Source organism: Hypomesus nipponensis, chromosome 22 (assembly GCF_054491055.1).
Source record: "Hypomesus nipponensis isolate SF chromosome 22, ASM5449105v1, whole genome shotgun sequence".
Lineage (NCBI taxonomy): Eukaryota > Metazoa > Chordata > Actinopteri > Osmeriformes > Osmeridae > Hypomesus > Hypomesus nipponensis.
This window is the reverse complement of record NC_140382.1, coordinates 16,038,501-16,064,807: the sequence shown is the minus strand read 5'-3', so window position 1 is coordinate 16,064,807 and position 26,307 is coordinate 16,038,501. Positions and strand designations below refer to the sequence as shown.

At 40.2% G+C, this 26,307-nt stretch overlaps 2 protein-coding genes and 1 pseudogene across 3 annotated transcripts; 1 reads left to right on the top strand and 2 right to left on the bottom strand.

Annotated features, from left to right (window-relative positions):
• Positions 1–1,399: 1,399 nt before the first annotated feature.
• LOC146236836 (GTPase IMAP family member 9-like) lies at positions 1,400–9,247 on the bottom strand. 2 transcript variants are annotated; one of them, XM_084686924.1, is made up of 2 exons: positions 9,139–9,247; positions 1,400–2,720 (listed from the first exon to the last, which is right to left on the bottom strand). In XM_084686924.1, the coding sequence occupies exons 1-2, from the start codon at positions 9,164–9,166 to the stop codon at positions 1,834–1,836; spliced, it is 915 nt and encodes a 304-aa protein (XP_084543050.1). In that variant the 5' UTR covers positions 9,167–9,247; the 3' UTR covers positions 1,400–1,833. The 2 variants fall into 2 exon arrangements, with proteins under 2 accessions (XP_084543050.1, XP_084543049.1); XM_084686923.1 differs by lacking the exon at positions 1,400–2,720 and adding an exon at positions 2,736–4,206.
• Positions 9,248–10,768: 1,521 nt separating this feature from the next.
• On the top strand, positions 10,769–12,057 carry LOC146236835 (uncharacterized; annotated as a pseudogene).
• Positions 12,058–12,880: 823 nt separating this feature from the next.
• On the bottom strand, positions 12,881–24,543 carry LOC146236834 (uncharacterized). The gene is made up of 4 exons (XM_084687043.1): positions 24,483–24,543; positions 22,431–23,427; positions 21,570–21,760; positions 12,881–12,975 (listed from the first exon to the last, which is right to left on the bottom strand). The coding sequence occupies exons 1-4, from the start codon at positions 24,508–24,510 to the stop codon at positions 12,881–12,883; spliced, it is 1,311 nt and encodes a 436-aa protein (XP_084543169.1). The 5' UTR covers positions 24,511–24,543.
• Between the last annotated feature and the right edge of the window lie 1,764 nt (positions 24,544–26,307).

Below are 26,307 nucleotides of genomic sequence, written 5' to 3'. Positions count from 1 at the left end.
ATCGGTTTTTGTAGTATTGTTTTGAATTTCTCACCGGTGTGTAAGACTATGTTGTAGTTTGTGTGTTTTTGAGGGCTTGTGTGTCATGTGTGAGGGCAAAGTTGTTTTTTTGGGCAGGATTTAATGGTTTTGAGTGGAGAGCTTCATTTGGACCTGAAAATAGTAAGTTTGGGTAATTGGGTGAGAAGTTATGGATTAGTGTTTAAAAAAAAGGAGACATAATTTCAATAAATGTGTTTAAGCAATTGAGAAAAACTGTAAAATGGCTATTTATTTTCTGGACCCAGAATTGCCAAAAGCTCTCTGCAAACAAAAGCATAAAGAAATCTTACCCTGTGTATTACCTTACCCAGTGTACTTATAAAGTAACCATCTGTATCTTATATCTGTTTGACAAAAGTGTTGTACCTACCCTTTCCTTTGTGAGTTAATGTAACTTAGTTTCACATTTGGGGGAGCGTAACTTTGTATTTGGGGGTCAGGGAGTAGCATTAGGGGAGCATGTCATCCTATTTGGGTGGAGTTTACTTCGAGGGACGTGTGTTCATATGTTCGGGAAAGATTTATCAAATTATGTGGAGAGTGTTTATTTGGGGGATGTACTCTGTATAGTGGTGGGGTTTTGCTCTCAGGGCCACGTAGATTTATTGATTCTTGTTATTCTCACTGTTAAATGGCAGGAGAAGATACAAAAGGGAAATGACACATCTACACAATTTCCTTTCAATCATGTGACTTCAGAGAACTCTGTACAGAATTTACTTTCAGTTTCATCAGTGGTCTGTGTGTGTGGGAGAGTGTGCTTCTTTGTCTGAGTTTATGTAATATTTAGGAACAAACAAGTAAATGGCTCGTCATACCATTTGTGTTATATGGTTTTTCCATTATCAAAATATAAAAACAACAGAAACCAGGTACACGGACCCTGCTTGTCCCATTTTGACGGGATAAGGAAATATATTCACGGTCACGGACCGATAACATTAAAGTGGCAACAACAATCAGACTTTTGACAATTGACTTTGTCCAGAAATGGTTTTGTCTAGGTGTGTTTTTCACATAGTAATGTTGACCATCCTTTCCACTCTCTGACCTGTGTAGTGTTGTCTGTTATGTTATTATTGCTGTTATACACATGCTGTTAATGTGTTATGACTGTTTGGGAGGACTAAAGTGTCCACAACAGTCAGTCTGCCTCCACACACCTCAGCCTGTCAGAAAGATCAATCATAGTAGCTCCAGAAGCTGCCCCTGCAGCAGCCCCTCCTGGCCCACCTCCTACAAATCCAACACACCTCATATAATTGCTCCCAATGCTCCCAATGCACTGCCCCATATATTTGCTCTGTGTCTCTGCAAAAAAGGGGGTTTACAAAAGTTAGAATAGATGGCTATGGAGGAGTTGTCACTGTATATTTTTTTATTATAAGAATCTGTTGAACAAGTTACAGAAAATAAGATGTTATTGATTGAAATACAATACATAAAGTGTAAATATACAGTTCAATTACATGACAATGCAGCAATGGCAAAAACAATAATGGACACAATAATCATTCATTTCTATATGCACCACTTGAATGTTGCTTTGAATAAAAGTGTCAGTTTACGTAATGAATTACATGTGAAATCTCTTATACTTTTATATTACTTGTATAAATCATTAGAAAACATGCATGTAGTAGAAATGTGCAGTTCAATTACATGAAATGGAGAAATGGCAAACAATAAAACAAACACTTCAATGTCCTCATGAATTAACAAACATAGACAGATATATTAATGTTGATTGTTACACAACTCACATGGCCGTACATTAATCAGACACATTCATTAAATAAAAGCTCCAGTAGCAGCTCCAGTAGCAGCTCCAGTAGCTGACCCTGCAACAACCCCTATCACTGCCCCTGATGCTGCCTCTACTGCTGCCCCTACTGCTGCCCCTACTGCTGTCCCTATTGCTGCCCCGACTGCTGGCCCTATTGGCACAGCCACTGCCCCTGCTATCAGACCAACTGCTAATCCTACAGCACCCCCTACAGTTACTCCAATTGTACTGCCATGGCTGTATGCATTGTTTCTCTCTGCCGTCTCCGGAGCCTTTGTCAATAAATTGTCTTCTCTAGGTTTGTTTTTCACATAATAATGTTGACCATCATTTCCACTCAACTTCTTTATCTTGTCTAGAAGCTCTCTGACCTGTGTAGTATCATCAATGTTATTATTGAACACATGGTAACGCTCTTGACATTGCTGAACCAGTTTCTTTAAGTTTTTGTCCTGATTAATGAAATGTTCTATGTTTGTTTCTTGAAGTTTGTCACCATAAGTAAAGAGAACCATGGTGTGGTCCCTGACATTGGTACCCATCATCTCCTGCAGTGCCTCCATCACTTTCCTCTCTTGCTCTGTGAACCGTCCCAGCTGGATGACCAGGAGGAAGGCATGGGGACCTGGGGCACACAGTGACAAGGCTCTCTCCATCTCCTCTCTCATTTCCTCTTCAGACAGACAACTGTTCATGAGGCCAGGAGTGTCCACAACAGTCAGTCTGCCTCCACACACCTCAGCCTGTCTGCTCTCACTCCTCAGAGTGAGGGGCTTGAAAGTGGCCCCAGCCTTAAACTCGTTTCTCCCCAGGAGGGTGTTTCCTGATGCACTCTTGCCCACTCTCTCAAGACCAACAAGCACCAACAATTGTGTACTGCCATTGTTGTACTCTGAAAAGAAAGGGGTTTGACAAGAGAGGAGTTTGTACTGTTAGCATAGATGGCTATGGGGGAGTTGTCACTGTATATTTTTTTATTAGAACAATCTGTTGATCAAGTATTAACAGAAAATAATATGTTATTGATTGAGAAACAATACATACAGTATAAATGTACAGTTCAAAAGCTACAATGGCAAAAACTGACAAAAAGGACACAATAATTATTCATTTTGTACATTAACTACTTGAATTTAGCTTGGAATAAAATTGTCGGCTTAGTGAATTAAATGTGAAATCACTTATACTTTTATATTACTTGTATAGATCATTACAAAACATGCATACAGTAGAAATGTGCAGTTCAATTACATAAAATGGAGAAATGACAAACAATAAGACTAACTTCAATGTCATGATTAATTACCAAACATAGACAGATATACTCATGATATGACTTCATGTTGAATATTACACAACTCACATGACCTTACATTTATCAGAAATAGAAACCACAGCAGCTACAGCAGCAGTTCCAATAGCTGCCCCTACAGCTGTCCCTACAGCTGCCCCTGCTACTACTCCTGCAGGCCCAGCTACTGCTCCTGCAGCTGCACCGACTGTTCTACCTATCTGCTGCCCAATGAAAGCTCCTGTTCCCCCTGCAATCCCAACACCTACAACACCTCCTGCTACAATCTTACAAATACGGATAAATGCATTGTCTCTCTCTGCCTTCTCTCGAGCCTCTGCCTCATGTTTCTTCTGAAGCTCCTCTTGCTGCTTCTTTAGAATCTCGCCTTCAAATTGTTGTGTCAATTTCTCCATTTCTCCATTTCTCTGCTCTTCATTCTCTGTCAAAATCTTTTCTTTCCCCTCTTGTATCGCTCTCTCAGCCTCTTGGAACATTTCGTTGGTGTAGTGGCTTCCTTTGTTCTTCCTGACCATGTGCTTTATCTTCTCCAGTAGCTGGGTGACCTGAACCGGAGAGGGATTCTCCTCTTTGTTGTTGAAGACGTGGTATCCTCCCTGACATTTGTCAAGGAAATTCCTAAGCTCTTGACTGTTCTTCACAAAGTCCTCTATGGAATCATTTTGGAGCAGGTCGCCATGGGTAAACAACACCATTGTGTAATTTTGTGCCTCTTCACCAAAGGTGGTCTGAATGATTTTCACAGTTTCTTGTTCCTCCTGTGTGAATCTACCCAGCTGGATTACCACCAGGAACACATGAGGACCAGGAGCAGAGAAACTGATGCACTTCATTAACTCTGTCATTGCTTTTTCCCTTTCGATGGTGTCAAACACACCTGGAGTGTCGACCACTGCTACTTCCATCTCTTTCACCTCTCCTTTTTGCTTAATACATTGTGATGTCACAGATGAGGCTGCTAATTTGGATTCGAAAGCCTTTCTCCCCAGGATGGTGTTCCCTACTGCACTCTTGCCAACTCCCGTCTTTCCAACCAGCACAATCCTCAACTCTGTCATGTTTTGCCCTGGTGAATGACACATAAACACATTGGAAGAAGACCAATCTCAATGTTTCTCTTGCTGTTAGCTGTAGAGTCGGCTATGTTGTGTACAAACACTGAAGGGTGTTGTGATAATAAGCTACTAAAGGAGATAGACAAATTGATATTCTATTTAATCTGGAAAAATAAGACACATTAAATAAGAAAGACTGTTCTTATGGATTCCTATGAAAATGGCGGACTAAACATATTGGATTTTTATACTTTAAATTATACTTTTAAGTTAAATTGGCAAAAAATAATGGTTGCCCTTCTTCAGTTTGGAATATAATACCTCTTTGTGTGTTGTCTAATCTTGGTGGCTAAACTTTATTCTTGTTTGTGACTATGACATTGACAAAATTCCCTTAAAACTATCTGCGTATCATTGACAGGCTTTTTTGGCATGGTCTTTAATATACAAACACAATTTTACTCCTCACAACTATTTGATCTGGAATAACGAGAAAATTTTATATGAACACAAATATCTCTTTTAGGAAAATTGGATCTGCAATAATATCTTGCTGGTAGATCAATAATTTAATGAGAAGGGTCGTCCTTTCACTAATGAAGAGTTTCTCGCTAACTACAGGATACCAGTCAAACCTGGGGATTATGCAAAAGTCTTTGGAGCATTACCCTCTGGTATTTGTATGCTCCTTAATTAAATCTCAGCCAAGGGTTAAACTCCAACATTGGCCCAATATGCATAATCTTGTAGCAGACTCCCCATAGGCAAAACCTGCTTCTCCGATATTGGTAGAAATAATAATGGATCTATTCGAACTTTGCTTCAGAGAGATATAACTACGATGTCTTATGTTATTTCTTACTGGAATCGTTTTGTCAATGATATTGTAGAATGTTTTTATTACAACGGTTTTTGTAATAAATGTGAAGAAACGGTTGTGCATTTATTCTGGGATTGTCCAATTGTAAAATGATTTTGGTAAAATTTTTGTACATTTACTCATTTAGCAGAAACTCTTATCCAGAGCAACTTACAGTAAGTACAGGGACATTCCCCCCGAGGCAAGTAGGGTGACGTGCCTTGCCCAAGAACATTTATAAGTTTGTTACTGAAAATATTGGGGTTGATGTTTTTTTGTTTGTTTTGGAAGGATGTACTGTTTGGGCTATCAGATGGTTCCAGGAAAAACATCTGTGTATATATGATTAAACTTCTTCTTATTATGGCCAAATATCATATTCATAGAAGGAAATTCATGGGAAGAAAACCTTGCTATATTGCTTTGAATCAGACAATATATTTTTTCAATAAAAAAATCTCTTAAACAAAAGGCAATTAAAACAGTAACAATCTGTACTCATTTAAATATATATATATAAACTTTTATATCCCTTAGCAATCATTTTGGTTGATAAAATGTTTATTGATACATGTTTACTCTTAATGTAAATGTTGTTTTTTGTATTTACTTTGTGTATCTTGTAAACTCAAATGTATTTGACATTTGACAAATTGCTGATAATAATAAAAATATATAAATAAAAAATTAAAAGAACCAGCTCCGCCTGATTCTTGCCAGCTATGGAAGGACGGACCGGTAGATATACTGAGTGGGCAATTATGGCGATAAATTATGGAGATTTTTATTTTGTCTATTCTGATTTAACTCGGTATAACTCGAGACAAATATCGATTAGGGGTCTTCGTAAAATCTGAGTCTGGGAGATTACGTAAAATGATAAGAGTTCATGAAGTTTTGCGTGTGATACAGACGAATTTTCTGTAAATGAATGGGAGGAATTTGCGTATAAATTGCACGCAAAACAGGGATTTGGCTATATATGGCACGCGAAATAGAAGTGGTGAGCCCATTGTTCTTTTAGAGGCGCGCAAATTAAGCTTGAGGGCGGAATATGCGCTGATTGCCTGATGGGTGTCATGTTCAGGGGCGCCGCCAGGAATTTTGGGCCCCATGAAAAATAAAATATATACAGACGTGGACAAAATTGTTGGTACCCCTCGGTCAATGAAAGAAAAACTCACAATGGTCACAGAAAAAACGTTTATCTGACAAAAGTAATAATAAAAAAAAATTCTATGAATGTTAACAAATGAAAGTCAGACATTGCTTTTCAACCATGCTTCAACCGAATTATTTAAAAAAATAAACTCATGGAACAGGCCTAGACAAAAATGATGGTACCCCTATAAAAGACTGAAATAACGTGACCAAAGGGACATGTTAATTCAAGTTGTGTCCACTAATTAGCATCACATGTGTCTACTATCTTGTAATCAATCAGTGGGCCTATATATAGGCCTCCAGGTAGTCACTGTGTTGTCTGGTGACATGGTCTGCACCACACTCAACATGGACCAGAAGAAGCGAAGGAAAGAGTTGTCTCAGGAGATTAGAAAGAAAATTATAGACAAGCATGATAAAGGTAAAGGCTATAAGACCATCTCCAAGCAGCTAGATGTTCCTGTGACTACAGTTGCACATATTATTCAGAAATTTCAGATCCATGGGACTGTAGCCAACCCCCCCGGACGTGGCCGCAGGAGGAAAATTGATGAAAAATCAAAGAGACGGATAATCCGAATGGTAACAAAAGAGCCCAGAAAGACTTCCAAAGAGATCCAAGGTGAACTTCATGCTCAAGGAACATCAGTGTCAGATCGCACCATCCGTCGTTGTTTGAGCCAAAGTGGACTACATGGGAGACGACCAAGGAGGACACCATTGTTGAAAACAAATCATAAAAAAGCTAGACGGGAATATGCCAAACTACATGTTGACAAGCCACAAAGCTTCTGGGAGAATGTCCTATGGACAGATGAGATAAAAATTGAACTTTTTGCCAAGGCCCATCAGCTCTATGTTCACAGAAGGAAAAATGAAGCATATCAAGAAAAGAACACTGTCCCTACTGTGAAACATGGAGGAGGCTCTGTTATGTTCTGGGGCTGCTTTGCTGCATCTGACACAGGGTGTCTTGAATCTGTGCAGGGTACAATGAAATCTGAAGACTATCAAGGGATTCTAGAGAGAAATGTGCAGGCCAGTGTCAGAAAGCTTGGTCTCAGTCGCAGGTCATGGGTCTTGCAACAGGACAATGACCCAAAACATACAGCTAAAAACACCCAAGAATGGCTAAGAGGAAAACATTGGACTATTCTAAAGTGGCCTTCTATGAGCCCTGACCTCAATCCTATTGAGCATCTTTGGAAGGAGCTGAAACATGCAGTCTGGAAAAGACACCCTTCAAACCGGAAACAACTGGAGCAGTTTGCTCATGAGGAGTGGGCCAAAATACCTGCTGAGAGGTGCAGAAGTCTCATTGACAGTTACAGGAATCGTCTGATTGCAGTGATTGCCTCAAAAGGTTGTGCAACAAAATATTAAGTTAGGGGTACCATCATTTTTGTCTAGGCCTGTTCCATGAGTTTATTTTTTTAAATAATTCCGTTGAAGCATGGTTGAATAGCAATGTCTGACTTTCATTGGTTAACATTCATAGAATTTTTATTTATTATTACTTTTGTCAGATTAAAGTTTTTTCTGTGAAAATTGTGAGTTTTTCTTTCATTGACTGAGGGTACCAACAATTTTGTACACGTCTGTATTTATATATTTTTGATCATTTCTATTAGTTTTTCAATTTTTTGGGGCACCTGTCAGTCAGTGAACTTTTCTGGGGGGTATCATAATTACAGAAAGGGATCGTATTATTTTTTATATTTATACAATTTTTGAGACTGCTTAACGATCCGACTGTTAATCAGGCACGGAGCCAGACGTTGGGTTTGATATGTTGCAAGATAGGAACTTCCACACTTAATGTGAGAGCGCACAGCGCGCGAGCAAACATTTTTGGCCATTATTTGAGCGCTAAATAGTTTTTGAGCTTTATGTAAAATAAACATAGCCATTTGGTAAAACCTTGTCTAGTGATGACATCATTCCGGCCCTGCTCCCATCCATCCTCCCTGACGCGTATCGTTACTGTAGGGCCGCCCCGCCCAACTATCAGTAGTCCATCTGAGAAAGACGGGCTATAGACCCAACCAACTCTATTTGGGAGGGGAGAACTCCCGGTTCAGAATGCAGAACGTGTGTAACTTACTTTAAGAGAAGATAGACTAGAGACAAATGTCAACAACAAAAAAATCCTCGATCGGCCAAAAAGTGAAGAGGCCCACCGGGAATTCTCCCGATTCACCAGATTATCCACCCCGGCCCTGATTGACCCTAATTTGGCTCCATAGTATATCCTGGTTTAAATACCCCGCCCTGCTAAAGGAGGAGCGTCCCGACTAATTTGAAGAGATGCTAGTGACGCGCTAAGGTCTCGGAGTCTCCTGCATTGTGTGAGATAATATAGACGGGCCAATGGTATGGTAAATTAGGTAAAAAAAAACAAAAACTATGGTTCCCCCACCTTGTTACTGACAATGTGCCATTATTCGGACTGATGTATCCAGGTTAATATCCTCTATTCTCAAAAGCTTGGAAATTACATCTCAAGTTAGCTGCATTTTGTGGCTCTGGTACTTCCTTTTGTTTCCTGTAAAGTCTATCTTTATTCTTGATACAGTTTATATTACACCCAGCAGCTATTATACTGTACATTTATAATTTATGAAAACTTTAGGACAGCCTTAATATAAAGGCAATATTATGATCATAGAGATTGTCAGGGACATTAAAATTGAGTAATTTCACTAAAACAAACAGTATACAAAATAATTTAGGTTTTTAGGTTTTCACTCTGCAACAGCACTACACAAACATATATTGCACTGTTGAATTCAGCCCAGCTATTTAGTCAACTTGTAATGTGACATATATTTTTAAGGGAAAGATTTAAGATTAGTCAAAATGGCAATGGACCCAGTATTGCCAAAAGCTCTCTACAAACAGAAACATAAAGAGATCTTACCGCGTTCATCAGATTTGAGGGCCTTCATGAATTTTGTTGCGTGTATCTGCTACTTGCTCACAGTTGGTTTGCGGTAAACTTCTTTGAGCAGTTAATCTACAACCAGCTTTGTCATTATACCCTGAGATGTTGTTCAGTGCTTCCTTAATAATCTAGTAATGACACACCTACACCATTTCCTTTCAATCATGTGACTTTATTTTTCAGTTTTTATCTGTAGTCTGTGTTTGTGTTTGGGTGTTTTTTTTGTGCCTCAGTTCTATTTGTGCATGAATGTGCATGTTAATAGGTGCGCATGTGCCTGTAGCCTATTTGTGGTTCTATTGTAATAATAACATAACCAACCTTTCCCCACCCCCCTCCTTCTGCAAGCTCAGTCCATCCCTCCTGCCCTCCCTCTCCCCTTTTCCTAAATGGGGGTGGGGGGATTTCGCTCATCCATTTCTTCTTTTACACTGTGTTGATTTAATTTCAATGTGATTATTTTGTATGTATAGATAAGACAGTCAATCTTTGTATCCATCTAATTGTCATTTACTAACAAAAACATTGATCAATGTTGTGTAGGTAGATTTAGATGTGCAAACGCTGCATGAACACTTTAAGGCCATGTTCCTGAAGTTACCGTCCATTCATACTTATCTCTGAATCAGCTTGGACAACACCCAACCTGGGAAAGGAAACCTATGAAACTATCTTACCTACACAAAGACATTCCATCTTCTTTGTATAAAACCTGTTAGATGGAGGGATGAGACACAGAAGGCATGTGACAAGTCACACAAACACAATTTCTTTTCAATCATGTGACTTCAGAAAACTCGGCAGAGAGTTTACTGGATTTACTTGATCTGGACTGTAACTGCAGCCAACACACATATTGTATTTATTGCCTTATTAAGCTTCTTGCCAATGTGCAAAAACCTTTGTCTTATTAAGACAGAGCTCAATTGGATGTTTCTTTAGAAACATATCTCATCAACTGAGATCATCAGTAAGTACAAGCACAAATAGACATTTTATGTAACTTTAGTTTTCAGTTTTCTGACAGTGTGTATCAGTCTTGTTTTTAAATCCTTTGCATTGCTTTTATTTCACTAAAAAACTCTTCCCTGAGCATTTAAAGCATTGGGATTTAAACAAATTTACATCAGCAGCATATTACCAAACAATCTGATTGAAAAGATTAAGAGAGTTAGCAAGGTTATCTCCTATTATCTCACATTCAAATCAAATGTATTTGCATAGCCATTTTTACACGCAAGCATGTCACAGAGGGCTTCACATATGCCCATAGAACTGCCCCTCATCCAACCTAAACCCTCAAGGAAGACAAGGAAAAACTCCCAGAAAAACTCCCAACGGGAGAAAAAATTGAAGAAACCTTGGGAGGAGGAATTCAGAGAGGGATCCCCTCCTCCAGAGACGGTTGGTAAGAGAGAGGAGCAACATAGTCATACAGTCATACATGCAATTCTCTTTAGTTTAATTTTCTTACAAATCCTTATCCGAACTCAAGAAACTTCATTAAAAAAGCAGTCTTGTCATCAATTTAACCAGTTTGAATTTACGGGTACATAAAATGTACCTGTCTGTCCGAACAGTATGTGCCTAGAATGATGCATCGAGCATGGCGTGACTGTTCTTTGTGAATGAACACAAACACAATTAACACACTTTTTAATCTTAAAAGGATCTGATAACAACGATGATGATAACAAATAGGCGTCTGCCATTTGACTTTTTTTCAATGAGCATCGAGACTAACCAGACCTATCCTTTTAACACATTAATTTGACTTTATAGGCCTATCTGCCCTGCAACAATAGTAAAGTACAGCAAACCAATCCTCCCAGTTTGGTGTCTGTATGAGAGATAGGGGGCACATAACTACCTATATTAGGCAAACTAGGTTAACTTATACAGTGTTTATTTCTCAGAAATAAGCCAATAATAAAAACAATATTAAGTATTACACATTTTAATGAACTATGATAATGTTGGTCTAATAAAAAAAACTGCTGAATGACAACAACTTTGTTATCTAGCAACACTGCAATAATGTATTTTGGATTGTTTGTTGATAGGTAGCCTAGATAGCCTAGGCCTAGTATAAAAAATTAACCCGCAACTATTTTTCAATCCCTACTCTCCTAATGATGCTGATGTTTCTCAGAATGACAGGCATAGAGGCCTCTCCCCCCCATCTCCACAGAGACGACTCTCTCCATTCAGGAAAGATTCTCTCCTGCCACCCTCAAGCACCTGTGCTGACCAGCTGTCTCCGGTGTTCAGCAACATCTTTAACACCTCCCTGGAGACATGCCATGTGCCAGCCTGTCTCAAGTCCTCCACCATCATCCCTGTGCCCAAAAAGTCACGACCAACAAGACTTAATGACTAGAGACCTGTCGCCCTGACTTCTGTGGTAATGAAGTCTTTTGAGCGCCTGGTGCTGGCACACCTCAAAGCCATCACGGCCCCTCTACTGGAGCCCCTGCAGTGTGACTACAGAGCCAACAGGTCTGCAGACAATGCAGTTAACATGGTCCTCCCCTTCACCCTCCAGCCCCTGGACACATTGGCATCCTACGCCAGGATCCTGTTTGTGGACTTCAGCTCTGCCTTCCACACCATCATCCCAGCCCTGCTTCAGGACAAGCTCTCCCAGCTGAACGTGCCTGACTCCACCTGCAGGTGGATCACAGACTTCCTGTCTGACAGGAAGCAGTGCGTTAAGTTGGGAACACACATCTCTGACTCCCAGTCCATCAGCACCGGATCTCCTCAGGGCTGCGTCCTTTCTCCTCTGCTCTTCTCCCTGTACACCAAGAGCTGTACATCAAGTCATCCGTCCGTCAAACTCCTGAAGTTTGCGGACGACACCACCCTCATTGGGCTCATCTCTGGTGGGGATGAGTCTGACTATAGGTGGAAAGCTGATAACCTGGTGACCTGGTGTAGCCAGAACAACTTAGAGCTCAATGCATTCGAGACAGTGGAGATGGTTGTGGACTTCAGGAAGAATACAGCCCCACTCACCCCATCACCCTGTGCAACTCCCCAGTCAACACTGTGGAGTCCTTCCGCTTCCTGGGCACTATCCTCTCCCAGGACCTCAAGTGGGAACTGAACATCAGCTCCCTTACGAAGAAATCACAACAGAGGATGTACTTCCTACGGCAGCTGAAGAAATTCAACCTGCCAAAGACAATGATGGTGCACTTCTACACAGCCATCATTGAGTCTATCCTCACCTCCTCCATCACCATCTGGTACGCTGCTACCACTGCCAAGGACAGGAGCAGGCTGCAGTGTGTCATCCACACTGCTGAGGAGGTGATTGGCTGCAATTTGCCTACCCTCAAGGACCTGCACACTTCGAGGACCCTGAGGCGAGTGAGGAAGATGGGGCCTGAGGAACACACTGAGGAAAGCTACATGATAACTTTCTCTATTGACATTAAATGCATTCATTAGCCTATTATTAATTAGAGTACAGGTGTAAATCCTTAATCTTTCGATTTTTTTTTACATATCAAGCTTTAGAATCAATGAAAGATAGCTGTTATCATCATATTTTATAATTTCTGATGAAAATATTGAAAAGTATTGACAGAATTATATACTTTCCTACTGCATGCTCAATTTTATTGCAGATAGGCCTACTTTTAACACTCCAACTTTAATGATGTCGCTCGTATGTAGAGGGTATCTTACCTGCCCCTTTTCCCCTCTAAACTCAACACACATACAGGTTTATATAACGAGGACTTGATTGGGAGCAGGAATCCAGGAACCAGTCCATGCCCATCCTCATTGGCACGAACTCCACCCCTGTTAAAGACACAGAGCCAGCCAGAAAGAAACCACACATAAACACGGATACAAACAATCCACCCATACAGCCATAATACGGGCACACACATAACCTTGTTAATGCCGTCTTAAATGACAAGGATCCCACGTTTGAACTCAAATGTGCATAGCGTGACTGATCGGCAGTTGAGGGACATTCCATGCTAGTATTTTGAAAGTAATGCACTGGTGTCTTGGCACAATATGTTGTTCGGCTCGATAAGTTGCTTTGTTTGGTGGCATGATGTTAGAGCATGACTGTAGGGCCTACACGTGTTGACACTGAGGAAAGCTGCATGAGAACATTCTCTATTGACATGAAATGCATTCATTAGCCCATTATGAATTTATTTACAGGTGTAAATCCTCAATCTTTTGATTTTTTAATTTCACATTTGAATTTGTCAATAAATTGTCTTCTCTAGGTTTGTTTTTCATAGTTATGCTGACCATCCTTTCCTTTTAACTCCTGTATCTTGTCTAGAAGTCAAGAGTAAAGGACAGAGGAACTGCAGCACACATTCTGCAATCACAAAAATAAACAAATGGTTATAAGAGTCAGATGGCTGAGCAGTTAGGGAATCGGGCTATTACTCAGAAGGTTGCCGGTTCGATTCCAGGCCGTGCTATATGACGTTGTGTCCTTGGGCAAGGCACTTCACCCTACTTGCCTCACAGGAATGTCCCTGTACTTACTGTAAGTCGCTCTGGATAAGAGCATCTGCTAAATGACTAAATGTAAATGTATAAAACTAGGCCTAGATTGTTTGCAAGAAAAACCTAAGGTGCATTAGTTTAACACACAGATAATACTCGTTTTCTTATGTGTCTGATGTCTGTCTAATAAAAATGTTCTGCCTGTTAATGTTGTCTGGCTAAGAGTGTCAGTGACCATGTTGCAATGGGGAAACTAATGGAAGTATTTATGGACATGCTTTCAGTTCCTGCTTATCAGGTAACCGTCAGTGGCACCAGGTTTGTGTGGGAATGCAGCAGCGGCTAAAAGAAGACAGACCTATTTCATTACATAAACTTTGTGTTTTAAAAAAGTGAACAACCAAGAAAATAATGTATTCTGTTGTGTGTGTATTCACATTGACATTCTAACATTGATTTGAGACATACAACTGTATGGAATCACTTTTTTTAAACACAAAGTTTATGTAATGCAATAGGTCTGTCTTCTTTTAGCCGCTGCTGCATTCCCACACAAACCTGTTAACAATTGTTGGTGTGGACAGTGGCTGTACCAAGCCAAAGGGCCCACTCTGCCGCGCCCATGTTTGTAGTAGCCTAGCTCTTTGTCTTGCACATCGTCAAACTTGACATTGACATTGACATGGACGATAAAGGGACCCCATTGCTACTCTAACTGGCAAAAAGAGGAAATAACATTTCCTGACATATCACCATTGGGTTTTAAGACTGGAATGTTTTGATAATGGTGTGTAACCTATCCAGGGCCGTATGCAGAGATTTAAAAATACAGACGTCCAAGAAATAAGTTGTCCACTCAATGCATCGATCGCACGTATCGACCAGTCATTGGCCTACTTGGAAAAATACCCATATACACTTAGCATTATTTTGGATGATTACAAATAAATGACATCATATATGTTTAATTTCTTACGTTAAACTTCCGAAGTCCGTAATAACACATTTCAGAAGACACGTCAGAAAATCGGCACCATGAGTGTGAATACAGATCGCGAGGAGTATAGTATAAATCTCATTCAGTGAATCTAGACTAGAAAAGGTCTTCGAGCTAATTTACGTCTTCAAGCTGTGACATGTGAAATAATATGAGATGCTGAGGGCCGGTTGGTAATGGAAGTGGGCCGGTGTTTTGGACCATCCCAACCCCGTCGGCCCACCGGGGATTCTCCCGGTATCCCCGATGGCCAGTCCGCCCCTGGATGGCCACTGTTTAGCGAAGCGCGACCACACACTAAAGGCCATATCCACCATTGAGGACACCGAGGTCCGGACCCTCACCAAAAAAGCACAAGAGGATGTACTTTCTACGGCAGCTGAAGAAATTCAAACTGCCAAAGACAATGATGGTGCACTTCTACACAGCCATCATTGAGTCCATCCTCACCTCTTATATCACCATCTGGTACGCTGCTGCCACTGCCAAGGACAAGAGCAGACTGCAGCGTAGCGAGGTTTGGCGAGCGAGGAAGATTGTGGCCGACCCCTCCCACCCTGGACACTCCCTGTTCCAGCTACTACCGTCCAGCAGAAGGCTGCGGTCCATCAAGACCAAAACCTCACACCACAAGAACAGTTTCTTCCCATCCGCTGTTGGCCACTTCAACAAAGCCAAGGACTCACACTGACTTTAAATCACAATCTGCACAATGACACCCTGCACATTGCAATTTGCACTATCTGTATTTTTAGGTTATATTGTAAATTATGGCTACTTATATTTTATATATTTTTTTTAATTCTAAATCCCCTTAGTATTAGCTAGACTTTGCCCTTTTTGTATAGTTAGTCCACATATTTAAGGTTCAAGATTCCTATATGTTTAATGTAGGCTATGCACCTTCCTGCCAAAGTAAATTCCTTGTCTGTGCAAACTTTCATGGCAAATAAAACCCCTTCTGATTCTGATTCTGATTAAACTGCCCTGATCACCCACTTTTCTGAGAGTTTAATTTGCTCCCTTCACCTTACTTGATATTTTACTATTTTACTTACGGAGTCAGGTGGCTGAACGGTGAGGGAATCGGGCTAGTAATCGGAAGGTTTCCAGATCGATTCCTGTCCGTGCCAAATGACGTTGTGTCCTTGGGTAAGGCACCTCACCCTACTTGCCTCGGGGGCAATGTCCCTGTACTTACTGTAAGTCGCTTTGGATAAGAGCGTCTGCTAAATGACTAAATGTCTACTTGATACGGAAACCTTCCTGTCAATCTCTGGCACGACCAGTTCTTAGCCTAGGTAGCCTAAAGCGGCGACCTAAAGGGAGCAAATTAAACTGTCCGAAAAGTGGGTGATCAGGGCAGTTTAAAATGTGTTTAGCCTTACCCATAACCAGTTTATCATATATATCTTGCAACTGGGCTAACTGTACCCCAACCACCTTAGATGCTACATTTACCAGCTTTGTAAGCTTACGCTTGCTGATCATTGGAAGACCACTGTACCACACCACAATGCCAAATGTCAAGACAGATTCAATAAAACACTGGTAAAACAAAGTCATCAAAGTCGTGCCCACCCTGAATGATTTCATCTTCCTCAAAAAGAAAAGTCTCTTTACAGACAGCCTCAGTATTGCTCTCAAAAGATAATTTGTTGTCGACAGTGGCGGTTCTAGGCTAATTTTACTGGGTGGGCCAAGGGGGGGCCAGTGTTTAATCAGAGGGGCACATTAAAAAATGGAAACAAATGATATTTAAACATGACATTAAACTTTAATTTTGCTTTACATTAAAATTATACAAACGGCTCTGGCTCTCCCTCTTCCAGCTCCTCAGCTCTCTCAATACCTTGATATATTTCTCTAACCTTTTTATTTACTCGGGCAAAAAAGGCTGCAATGTCCCTTCCTCGGTTCATGATGACTACTACAAAAAGAAAAACGTTTTTAATTTTTTTAATTCAGTCAGCTCAGGGGGGCCACAGGGGGGGCCAGGGACATTTTTACAGGGGCACTGGCCCCTGTAGGCCCCCGTGTAGAAACGCCCGTGGTTGTTGAGGATGGTTCCTAAATATTTATATTCAACTACAGTGTCAACATTCTTGTTATGAATAACAGTTTGCGGAACATTGTGCTGTGATTTACGGGAATCAAAAATCATATCCTTGGTGTTGGAAACATTGATAGACAAACAAAATTTGTCATACCAAGCAATGAAATCATCAACAACAGGACCATGCCCCTCCTCCTCATTGTTCAAAAGGATCTCTATGACTGTGTCATCTGCAAACTTCACACTTTGCCTATTCTCATACCTACTCCTACAGTCATTAGTATTTAAAACAAAAGCAATGGTGAAAGGACACAGGCAGCCCTGAGGAGAGCCTGTGGAACAAAGGACGTTTGAGGATAAGGCACCATTAACCAGTATGGCTAAATGGTGTTGAATGCTGATGAGAAATCGATAAAAAGGAGCCTAGCATGAGTTTTTGGGGCCTCCAGATGTTTATAGAGAGAATTTAACAATGCTAGTTTTGCATCCTCAACACCTCTGCTAGCCCTATAAGCAAACTGCAGTTTCTCCACCAACTTCAATAACACCTGCTTAACCAACTTCTCAAAGGTTTTCATCACCAATGAGGTAAGAGCTACAGGTTGAAAGTCATTCAAGATTTTGGGGTTGTTACACTTAGCCATAGGAATGATGATAGAATTTTTTCAAAATAAATTGAAAATCTCACTTAACTGACCAGCACAGGATGTTGTGGAAAAAAAACACCATACTGTTGTAATTATGAAGATGGTTAATGATTATGGATTCGATGAAACTTGTGATCACCTTTGTAGTACATGCTATATTATTGGAAACCAGATGCAAAGCTGTTGGCTGATTATTGTTATCCCTAAACAATGGTAGGAGACATGAAGCCCAAAATATAAGGTTTAAATAATTAAAGGATGAGTGGGGGAGAGGATCATGTGTATGCTTTCATAAAGGACCAGGATGCACAGCTGTAACTTATGAGACATATTTGTGGCCTTACGCCCAGAAGCCTAAGGCAGCTGGCTGTTCAAGGTCAGAAAGAGCCTAATTGGAAGAAGTGTCTATGTAGGAAAGTACCTGTTTTGAATCCCCTGAGACAAGGGATCCGCTTTGTAAGATTACCTAATGTCTACGAAACCAACAAAATATCGTACCATATTAACATACAATGGGGAGAAGACTATATAAGTTAAATTGTCCGGAGAAAACTTCAGTCTGATCCCGGGATCACGCTCACGTTCTATTGGCAATCTTTGTTACCTGAGAACCAATGAAACACTTTGCATCAACCCTGCTGAGTTCCAGTGCTGTTTTTACATCTTGAGAATTGACTGAAGACGTACAGAACTTTTGTTTCATCAAGGACTTAAGCACACGGCCACTGATGTTGTCAGGGCCAGGACTTTTCCTAACCTTGATTTGTTTAAATAATATTTCAACATTAGAGACATCAATATAAAAAACGGAGTAGTCACTGGCAAGATTATCACGCATGTGACTAATTCTCTCACTAAAATTACTATTAGAAAATCTAATATAAAAACTTTTCAATTCATTTGCTTTATTTCAAGCTTTACAATCAATGACAGATGCTGTTTTCATCATCATATTTTCTAATTTTTGATTAAAATATTGAAAGGTATTGACAGAATGATATAGTTTCCTACTGCATGATCAATTTGATTGCAGATAGGCCAACTTTTTTTTTTTACCACCAGCAGGGCCGGCCCAAGCCTTTATGGGGCCTTAATCAAAATTGATTTGAGGGCCCCTCAGCGTCGCTTATCGTTGCCGAAAAAAAAGAAGAATATATATATTTTCACATAATACATTAAACTGTAATTTCATTTGCTCTTGGGGGCCCTCTGGTAGCCACAGTGGCCCTAAGCAGCCGCTTAGTTCGCTTATGGCTTGGGCCGGCCCTGACCACCAGACACCACCTCCCCAACATTTGCGCTGTAATGCACATCACACAGGCAAGATAGAGCAAAGAGCTGTTGAACCATGGAGGGTGGCTTCTGGGGCTTGAGGCCCGAATGTATTCACAAAAGCCCCAAATCTTTGTACACACACACCGATTCCTGTAATTAATAGAGATGTGATGGTGTGATTGAATACACGCTAAGTAAGTAAGTAAGACTTTTATTTATATAGCACATTTCATACAAGAATTGTAGCTCAAGGTGTTTTATAATCAATAAAAACAATAATACAAGTGATAAAAGTAATAATTAAAATAGCAACAATAATATAACTAATAAAAGTAGTAAAACCCTTCTGAGATAAAATGACTTAAATGCTTCGGTAAAAAGGTAGGTTTTAAGCTGTCTTTTAAAAATGTCTAGCATGTTTGCTTCCCTAATATTTATGGGTAATTTGTTCCATAGTTTTGGGGCGTAATTAGCAAAGGCCGAATGACCAATCTTCTTATGACTGCTTCTGGTGACCTCTAATAGGCCTGCATTTGATGAGCGTCTTCACATTGCTGACCCAGTTTCTTTACGTTTTTGTCCTCACTAATGAAATGTTTGTTTGTTTGTCTGTCACCATAAGTAAAGAGAACCATGGTGTGGTCCCTGACATTGGTACACATCATCTCCTGCAGTGTCTCCATCACTTTCCTCTCTTGCAGATTGAGTGGCTTGAGAGTGAGTGGCTTGAAAGTGGCTCCAGTCTTGAACTCTTTTCTCCCCAGGATGGTGTTTCCTGCTGCACTCTTGCCCACTCTCTCAAGACCAACCAGCACCACCCTGTGTTTACTGCTATTGATGAGAAATTAGTTTTTCTCTCTTAGAATAGGTGTCTGTAAGGACTGAAGGTGTTTCAAAAGGTGTCTGCATTCTGTTTTATTAATTGACACAAAATTGTTCAACACCCTAACTTTATTTGAAAAATAAATTCAAAGTGATGCCCTTGAAGGAGGAGTTGTCAAGATAGGGCCTATACATTTTTTATTTGAAGAATGTGTTGAACAACTGTGGTAGGGCTGACTTGCAGTGCGTTAGGTACACGCCCTCTTAGGGGTGGTGTCTATATCAGCTGTTCCGTCTGACCTGAGTAATGCCGGTCGTTTGAATTGTTTGGCGCGTTTCCTTTTGTTTGTATGAATGCGTGTCATTTTTAGTTAACTGCCACCTGGGCGCTACCACCCTCTGGATATATTAGGTCCAGTGTAATTTACTGCAACTGCCTCTGACTTCTTGTGTGTTTTGATATCCCCAAACACTATTGTGTGGAGTGTGTTTTAAGCCTTGAATCACGTTGTTCTGGATTCTGTTAGCCTACTTATGTGGAGTGATTTGTAGTGTTTTAATCCAGATTGTGTTGAACTTTATTGGGTGATTGGTCTGTCAGTAGCCTGTATAACGTGGTGGGGAACTCCTTTGATGGCAGTGTATGAATGGGTGTGTGTGTGTGAACTATTGTTTTCTAACATCAAATCTCATTGACCAGCTATATATTAAAAACATACTGTATTTTGCTAAATTTCTGCCTCCGTATATTTATTTATTTGAGTAGCCTGCGTCCTGTTGATTTCATAAGTCAAGGTTTGTCACAAAACTAACATAAAATAAGATGTTATTGATTGAAATACTACAAACAGTATAAATATGCAGTTTGATTACATGAAAGAAACAACACTACAATTATATTTCTACATGGACTACTTGTATGTTACTTTGACAAAAAAATTCTGCTGAATGAATAAAATGTGAAATCTATTTTACTTGATAATACTTGCATGTAATACGGTAATTCATGAGACAATTGCAAAACATGCATACAGTATAAATGTAGTTGAATTACATGAAAAATGGCAAACAAAAAGACAAACACTTCATTGTCATCATTAATTAACAAACATAGACAGATATCTTCAGATAGGACTTCATGTTGCAGGAGTCAGGTGGCTGAACGGTTAACGAATGGGGCTAGTAATAAGAAGGTTGCCGGTTCGATTCACCCTACTTACCTCAGGGAAATGTCCCTGTACTTACTGTAAGTTGCTCTGGATAAGAGCAACTGCTAAATGACTAAATGCAATATAAATGAATGTTACACCACTCACATGATCTTACATTTATCAGAAAGAAAATAAAGACAGTCAATATTAAACAGTTGGTTGATGGTAGATGGAATTAGCATTGGTTACAGCTCAGCGGTAGAGCATTGGACTGTATATCAAAAGGTCAGAGTTTCACATCACTCACTGTATGTCTCCAAAATAACATTATTATTCATTAATGGCCCAGGTAAGGGTGATGTGCTTCCTTATGTAATATTTAGGATCACGCTTCACCAATGCATTATTTATACACACACAACAGGTAAGAAATCAAATCAATATGAACAAAGCACAAAGCTGCTTTACTGTAATCTGATCATAAATCCACCTTGGACTACAGCTTTTATCTTCCTAAGAAGCATTTGAGGGTGATAACCACTGCAGCTACTCCAGCAAAACACAACAGACCTTTCCCTGCCCCCCCTGCCGCAGTCTGAACTGAGCTCCAGAGAGTTCCTCCCTCCTCAGACTCACTCTCCATGTTCACCTGTGGATACCTGCCTCACCTGACCTCCACCTCACCCACACTAGCCAGACAGATAACATTAACGTGGCAACAACAATCAGACGTTTCACATTTGACTTTGTCCAGAAATGGTTTTGTCTCTGTTTTTTTTTCACATAATACTGTTGACCATCCTTTCCACTTAACTCCTGTATCTTGTCTAGAAGCTCTCTGACCTGTGTAGTGTCATCTATGTTATTATTGAACACATGGTAACGCCCTCCACATTGCCGAACTAGTCTCTTTAAGTTTTTGTCCTGATTAATGAAATGTTCTATGTTTGTTTCTTGAAGTTTGTCACCATAAGTAAAGAGAACCATGGTGTGGTCCCTGACATTGGTACCCATCATCTCCTGCAGTGCCTCCATCACTTTCCTCTCTTGCTCTGTGAACCGTCCCAGCTGGATGACCAGGAGGAAGGCGTGGGGACCCGGGGCACACAGTGACAAGGCTCTCTCCATCTCCTCTCTCATTTCCTCTTCAGACAGACGACTGTTCAGGAGGCCAGGAGTGTCCACAACAGTCAGTCTGCCTGCACACACCTCAGCCTGTCTGCTCTCACTCATCAGAGTGAGGGGCTTGAAAGTGGCCCCAGTCTTAAAGTCTTTTCTCCCCAGGATGGTGTTTCCTGCTGCACTCTTGCCCGCTCTCTCAACACCAACCAGCACCAACCTTTGTTTACTGCCACTGTTGTCCTCTGAAAAGAAAGAGGGTTTGACAAGAGAGGAGTTTGCACTGTTAGAATAGGTGGCTATGGAGGAGTTGTCACTGTATAATTTTTTATTTGAAGAATCTGTTGAACAAGTTACAGAAAATAAGATATTATTGATTGAAATACAATACATACACTATAAATGTACAGTTCAAAAGCAACAACGGAAAAAACTGACAAAAAGGACACAATAATTATTCATTTCTACATGCACTACTTGAATTTTGCTGTGAATCAAAGTGTCTCCTTAATGAATTAAATGTGAAATCACTTATACTTTTATAATACCTGTATAAATCATTACAAAACATGCATACAGTATAAATGTGCAGTTCAATTACATGAAATGGAGAAATGGCAAACAATAAGACAAACTTCAATGTCATTATTAATTACTAAACATAGAAAGATATACTCATGATATGACTTCATGTTGAATATTACACTTACATGACCTTACATTTATCAGAAATATAAATCTCAGCAGCTCCAGCTGCAGCTTCAAAAGCTGCCTTTGCAACAGTCCTTAGTGCTGCTTCTGCTGGCTCAGCTAATGCTCCTGCAACTGCACCACCTACTTTAACTAAAGCTCCTGCTCCCCCTGCAATCCCACCACTTACAGCTACTGTAACACCAACAACCGCTACTCCAATCATGCAACAACGGATAAATGCATTGTCTTTCTCTGCCTTCTCTCGAGCCTCTGCCTCATGTTTCTTCTGAAGCTCCTCTTGATGCTTCTTTAGAAACTCGCCTTCACATTGTTTTATCAACTGCTCCATTTCTCTGTTTCTCTGCTCTTCATTCTCTCTCAGAATATTTTCCTTCTCCTCTTGTATCGCTCTCTCAGCCTCTTGGAACATCTTGTTGGTGTAGTGGCTTCCTCCGTTCCTGCTGACCATGCGGTTTATCTTCTCCAGTAGCTCAGTGACCTGAGAGGGATTCTCATCTCTGTTGTTGAAGACGTGGTATCCTCCCTGACATGTCTGAATGAAATTATCAAGCTCTGGACTGTCCTTCACAAAGTCCTCTATGGATCCATCTTGGAGCAGGTCTCCATGGGTAAACAACACCATTGTGTATTTCTCTGCCTGAACACCAAAGGTGGTCTGGATAATTCTCACAGTTTCTTGTTCCTCCAGTGTGAATCTACCCAGCTGGATTACCACCAGAAACACATGAGGACCAGGAGCAGAGAAACTGATGCACTTCCTTATCTCTGTAATTACTTTTTCCTTAAGGATGGTGTCAAACACACCTGGAGTGTCGACCACTGATACTTTCAGCTCTTTCACCTCTCCTCTTTGCTTATTACATTGTGATGTCACAGAAGAGGCGGATAACCTGGATTTGAAATCCTCTCTCCCCAAGATGGTGTTTCCTGCTCCACTCTTTCCGACTCCAGTCTTTCCTACCAGCACAATCCTCAACTCTGTCTCGTTTTTACCTGGTGGATGACACAACAGGTATCTTGTTGTTGTTGTCTTACGTTCAGTGATAAGAACACTTCTCACAAACTGAATACACATAAGCCATGTTTTACAGTTATGATAAGGAAACAGTACTACGACAGAAGATTGCTGCTGCAATCAGGATCAACAACTCTTAGGATGGGATGATTAATGCTCCCAAGCTTAGTGTTTCATACCACTAACAATGACAGGCCTTGAAGGATGTTGCTAGCTAGCTCAGTAAATTAGACTACCTAAAGTATCGTACTTGAATACATTATTGTAATAGTAATAGCAAGATACTTTGACAAGATAAGCTTAAACAATTATTGTATATATCTACTGTCACATTTGATAAGATTGCTGACTACTGTAGCAGCTGCATCAGAGAAACAACAACACATTAATGTTGAATGAGTGGTCATCTGCTTTGCTAGGTTGACTGAAAGGCTGGCTGGTTGTATGAGACATTATTGACAGACCAGTGGTATGGTAAATTAGATACCAAAATTGGCAATGGTTCCCCCACCTTGTAAGTGACAATTTGCAAGTATTGAGAATGATGTATCCAGGTTAATTAACTCTTTTGTAAAAAGATTGGAAGTTACATCTCAAGTTTAGTTGCATTTTTGTGGCTCTGGTACTTCCTTTTGTTTCCTAAAAAGCCTCTCTTTATTCTTGATATAGTTTATATTACACCCAGCAGCTATTATACATTTATAATGTCTGAAAACTTTATTACAGCCTGAATATAAAGGCAATTTTATGATCATAGAGATTGTCAGGGACATTAAAAGTAAGAGTAATTTCACTAAAACATAAAGTATATATATATTTTTTAGGTTCTCAGTTTCACTCTGCGACACCAATACACAAATATGTATTGCACTGTCGAATTCAGCCCAGCTATTTAGTCAACTTGTAATGTGACATATATTTTGACATATATTTTTAAGGTAAAAAGATTTAAGATTAGTCCTAATGGCAATTTGTTTTCTGAACCCAGTATTGCCAAAAGCTCTCTGCAAACAGAAGCATAAAGAGATCTTACCGCGTGCATCAGATTTGCTGGACATCATGAATTTTGCTGCGTGTATCTGCTACTTCCTCACAGTTGGTTTGTGGTAAACTTCTTTGAGCAGTTCATCTATAACCAGCTTTGTCATTATACCCTCAGATGTTATTCAGTACTTCCTTAATAATCTAGTAATGACACACCTACACCATTTCCTTTCAATCATGTGACTTTATTTTTCAGTTTCATCGTAGTCTGTAGTCTGTGTGTTTGTGTGTTCTTTTTGTGCCTCAGTTCTATTTGTGCATGAATGTGCATGTAAATAGGTGTGTATGAGCCTGTAGCCCGTTTGTGGTTCTATTGTAATAATAACATAACCAACCTTTCCCCACCCCCCTCCTTCTGCAAGCTCAGTCCATCCCTCCTGCCCTCCCTCTCCCCTTTTCCTGAATGGGGGTGAGGGGTGGGGGGATTTTGCTCATCCATTTCTTCTTTTACACTGTATCCATCTAATTGTCATTTACTAACAAAAACATTGATCAATGTTGTGTAGGTAGATTTAGATGCAAACGCTGCATGAACACTTTAAGGCCATGTTCCTGAAGTTACCTTCCATTCACACCTATCTGTGAATCAGCTTGGACAACACCCAACCTGGGGAAGAAACCAATGGAACTGGCTCACCTACACATTCCATCATCTTTGTATAAAACCTGTTAGATGTAGGGATGAGATACAGAAGGCATGTGACAAGTCACACAAACAAATTATTTTCAATCATGTGACTTCAGAAAACTCTGCAGAGAATTTACTGGATTTACTTGATCATCTGGGGTGCGTTTCCAGAAAGCATCGTAAGCCTAAATTGATCGTAGAATCCATCGTAGGACGAATCTTAGTTTTACGGGCCGTTCCCAAAGACATCGTAGCTAAAGTGTATCTTGAAAATTCGTAACTCTTTAAAGCGCATAGATTACCCTACTCCTTACGAGCATGTTTGGGAAACGCACGTAAGAAATATAGATGGTTTAGTTTTTTGCTCGATCGTTGCCACGATCCATCGTTATCGGGAAACGCAGCCCTGGATTGTAACTGCAGCCAACAACATATTGTATTTATTGCCTTATTACGTAAGCTTCTCGCTAATGTGCAAAAACCTTTGTGTTATTATGACAGAGCTCAATGGGATGTTTCTTTAGAAATATATCTCATCAACAGAGATAATCCCTAAGTACAATTACAAATAGACATTTTATGTAACCTTAGTTTTCAGTTTTCTGATAGTGTGTATCAGTCTTGTTTTTAAATCCTTTGCATTGCCTTTATTTGAGTAAAATACTTTTAACCTGAGCATTTAAAGCATTGGCATTTAAACAAATTTACATAAGCAGCAAATTATCAAACAATCCGATTGAAAAGACTAAGAGAGTTACAAAGGTCATCTCCTATTATCTCCCATTGCAATTCTTTTTGGTTTCTTTTCTCAGAACTCAAGAGACTTTACACAAAAAAGCAGTCTTGTCACCATTTTAACTCATTTGAATTTACATGTACAATAAATGTACTTGTCTGGCCCAAAAGAATGTGCCTCGAATGATGCATGGAGCTAGCCTGGCTCTGCCGACCTACGTACTTCCGCTCAAATTGGATTTTGCTTCTGTACTCGGTCTGGCCGTTCAGTAGGTAAGTCAGATTTTGCAGGTTGCTTTTTAACCGGCCAATCAGCGAACAGAGGGAGTGGCTGAGAACGATGACATTGATGTAGTGCGCTAGTTTGTGTTGTAGTTCCGTAATGGCGGCAGAGAAAGATGCGAGCCAAGCCATTCAGTCCGTTGTGGCAACGCTGCCGAATATCCAACAG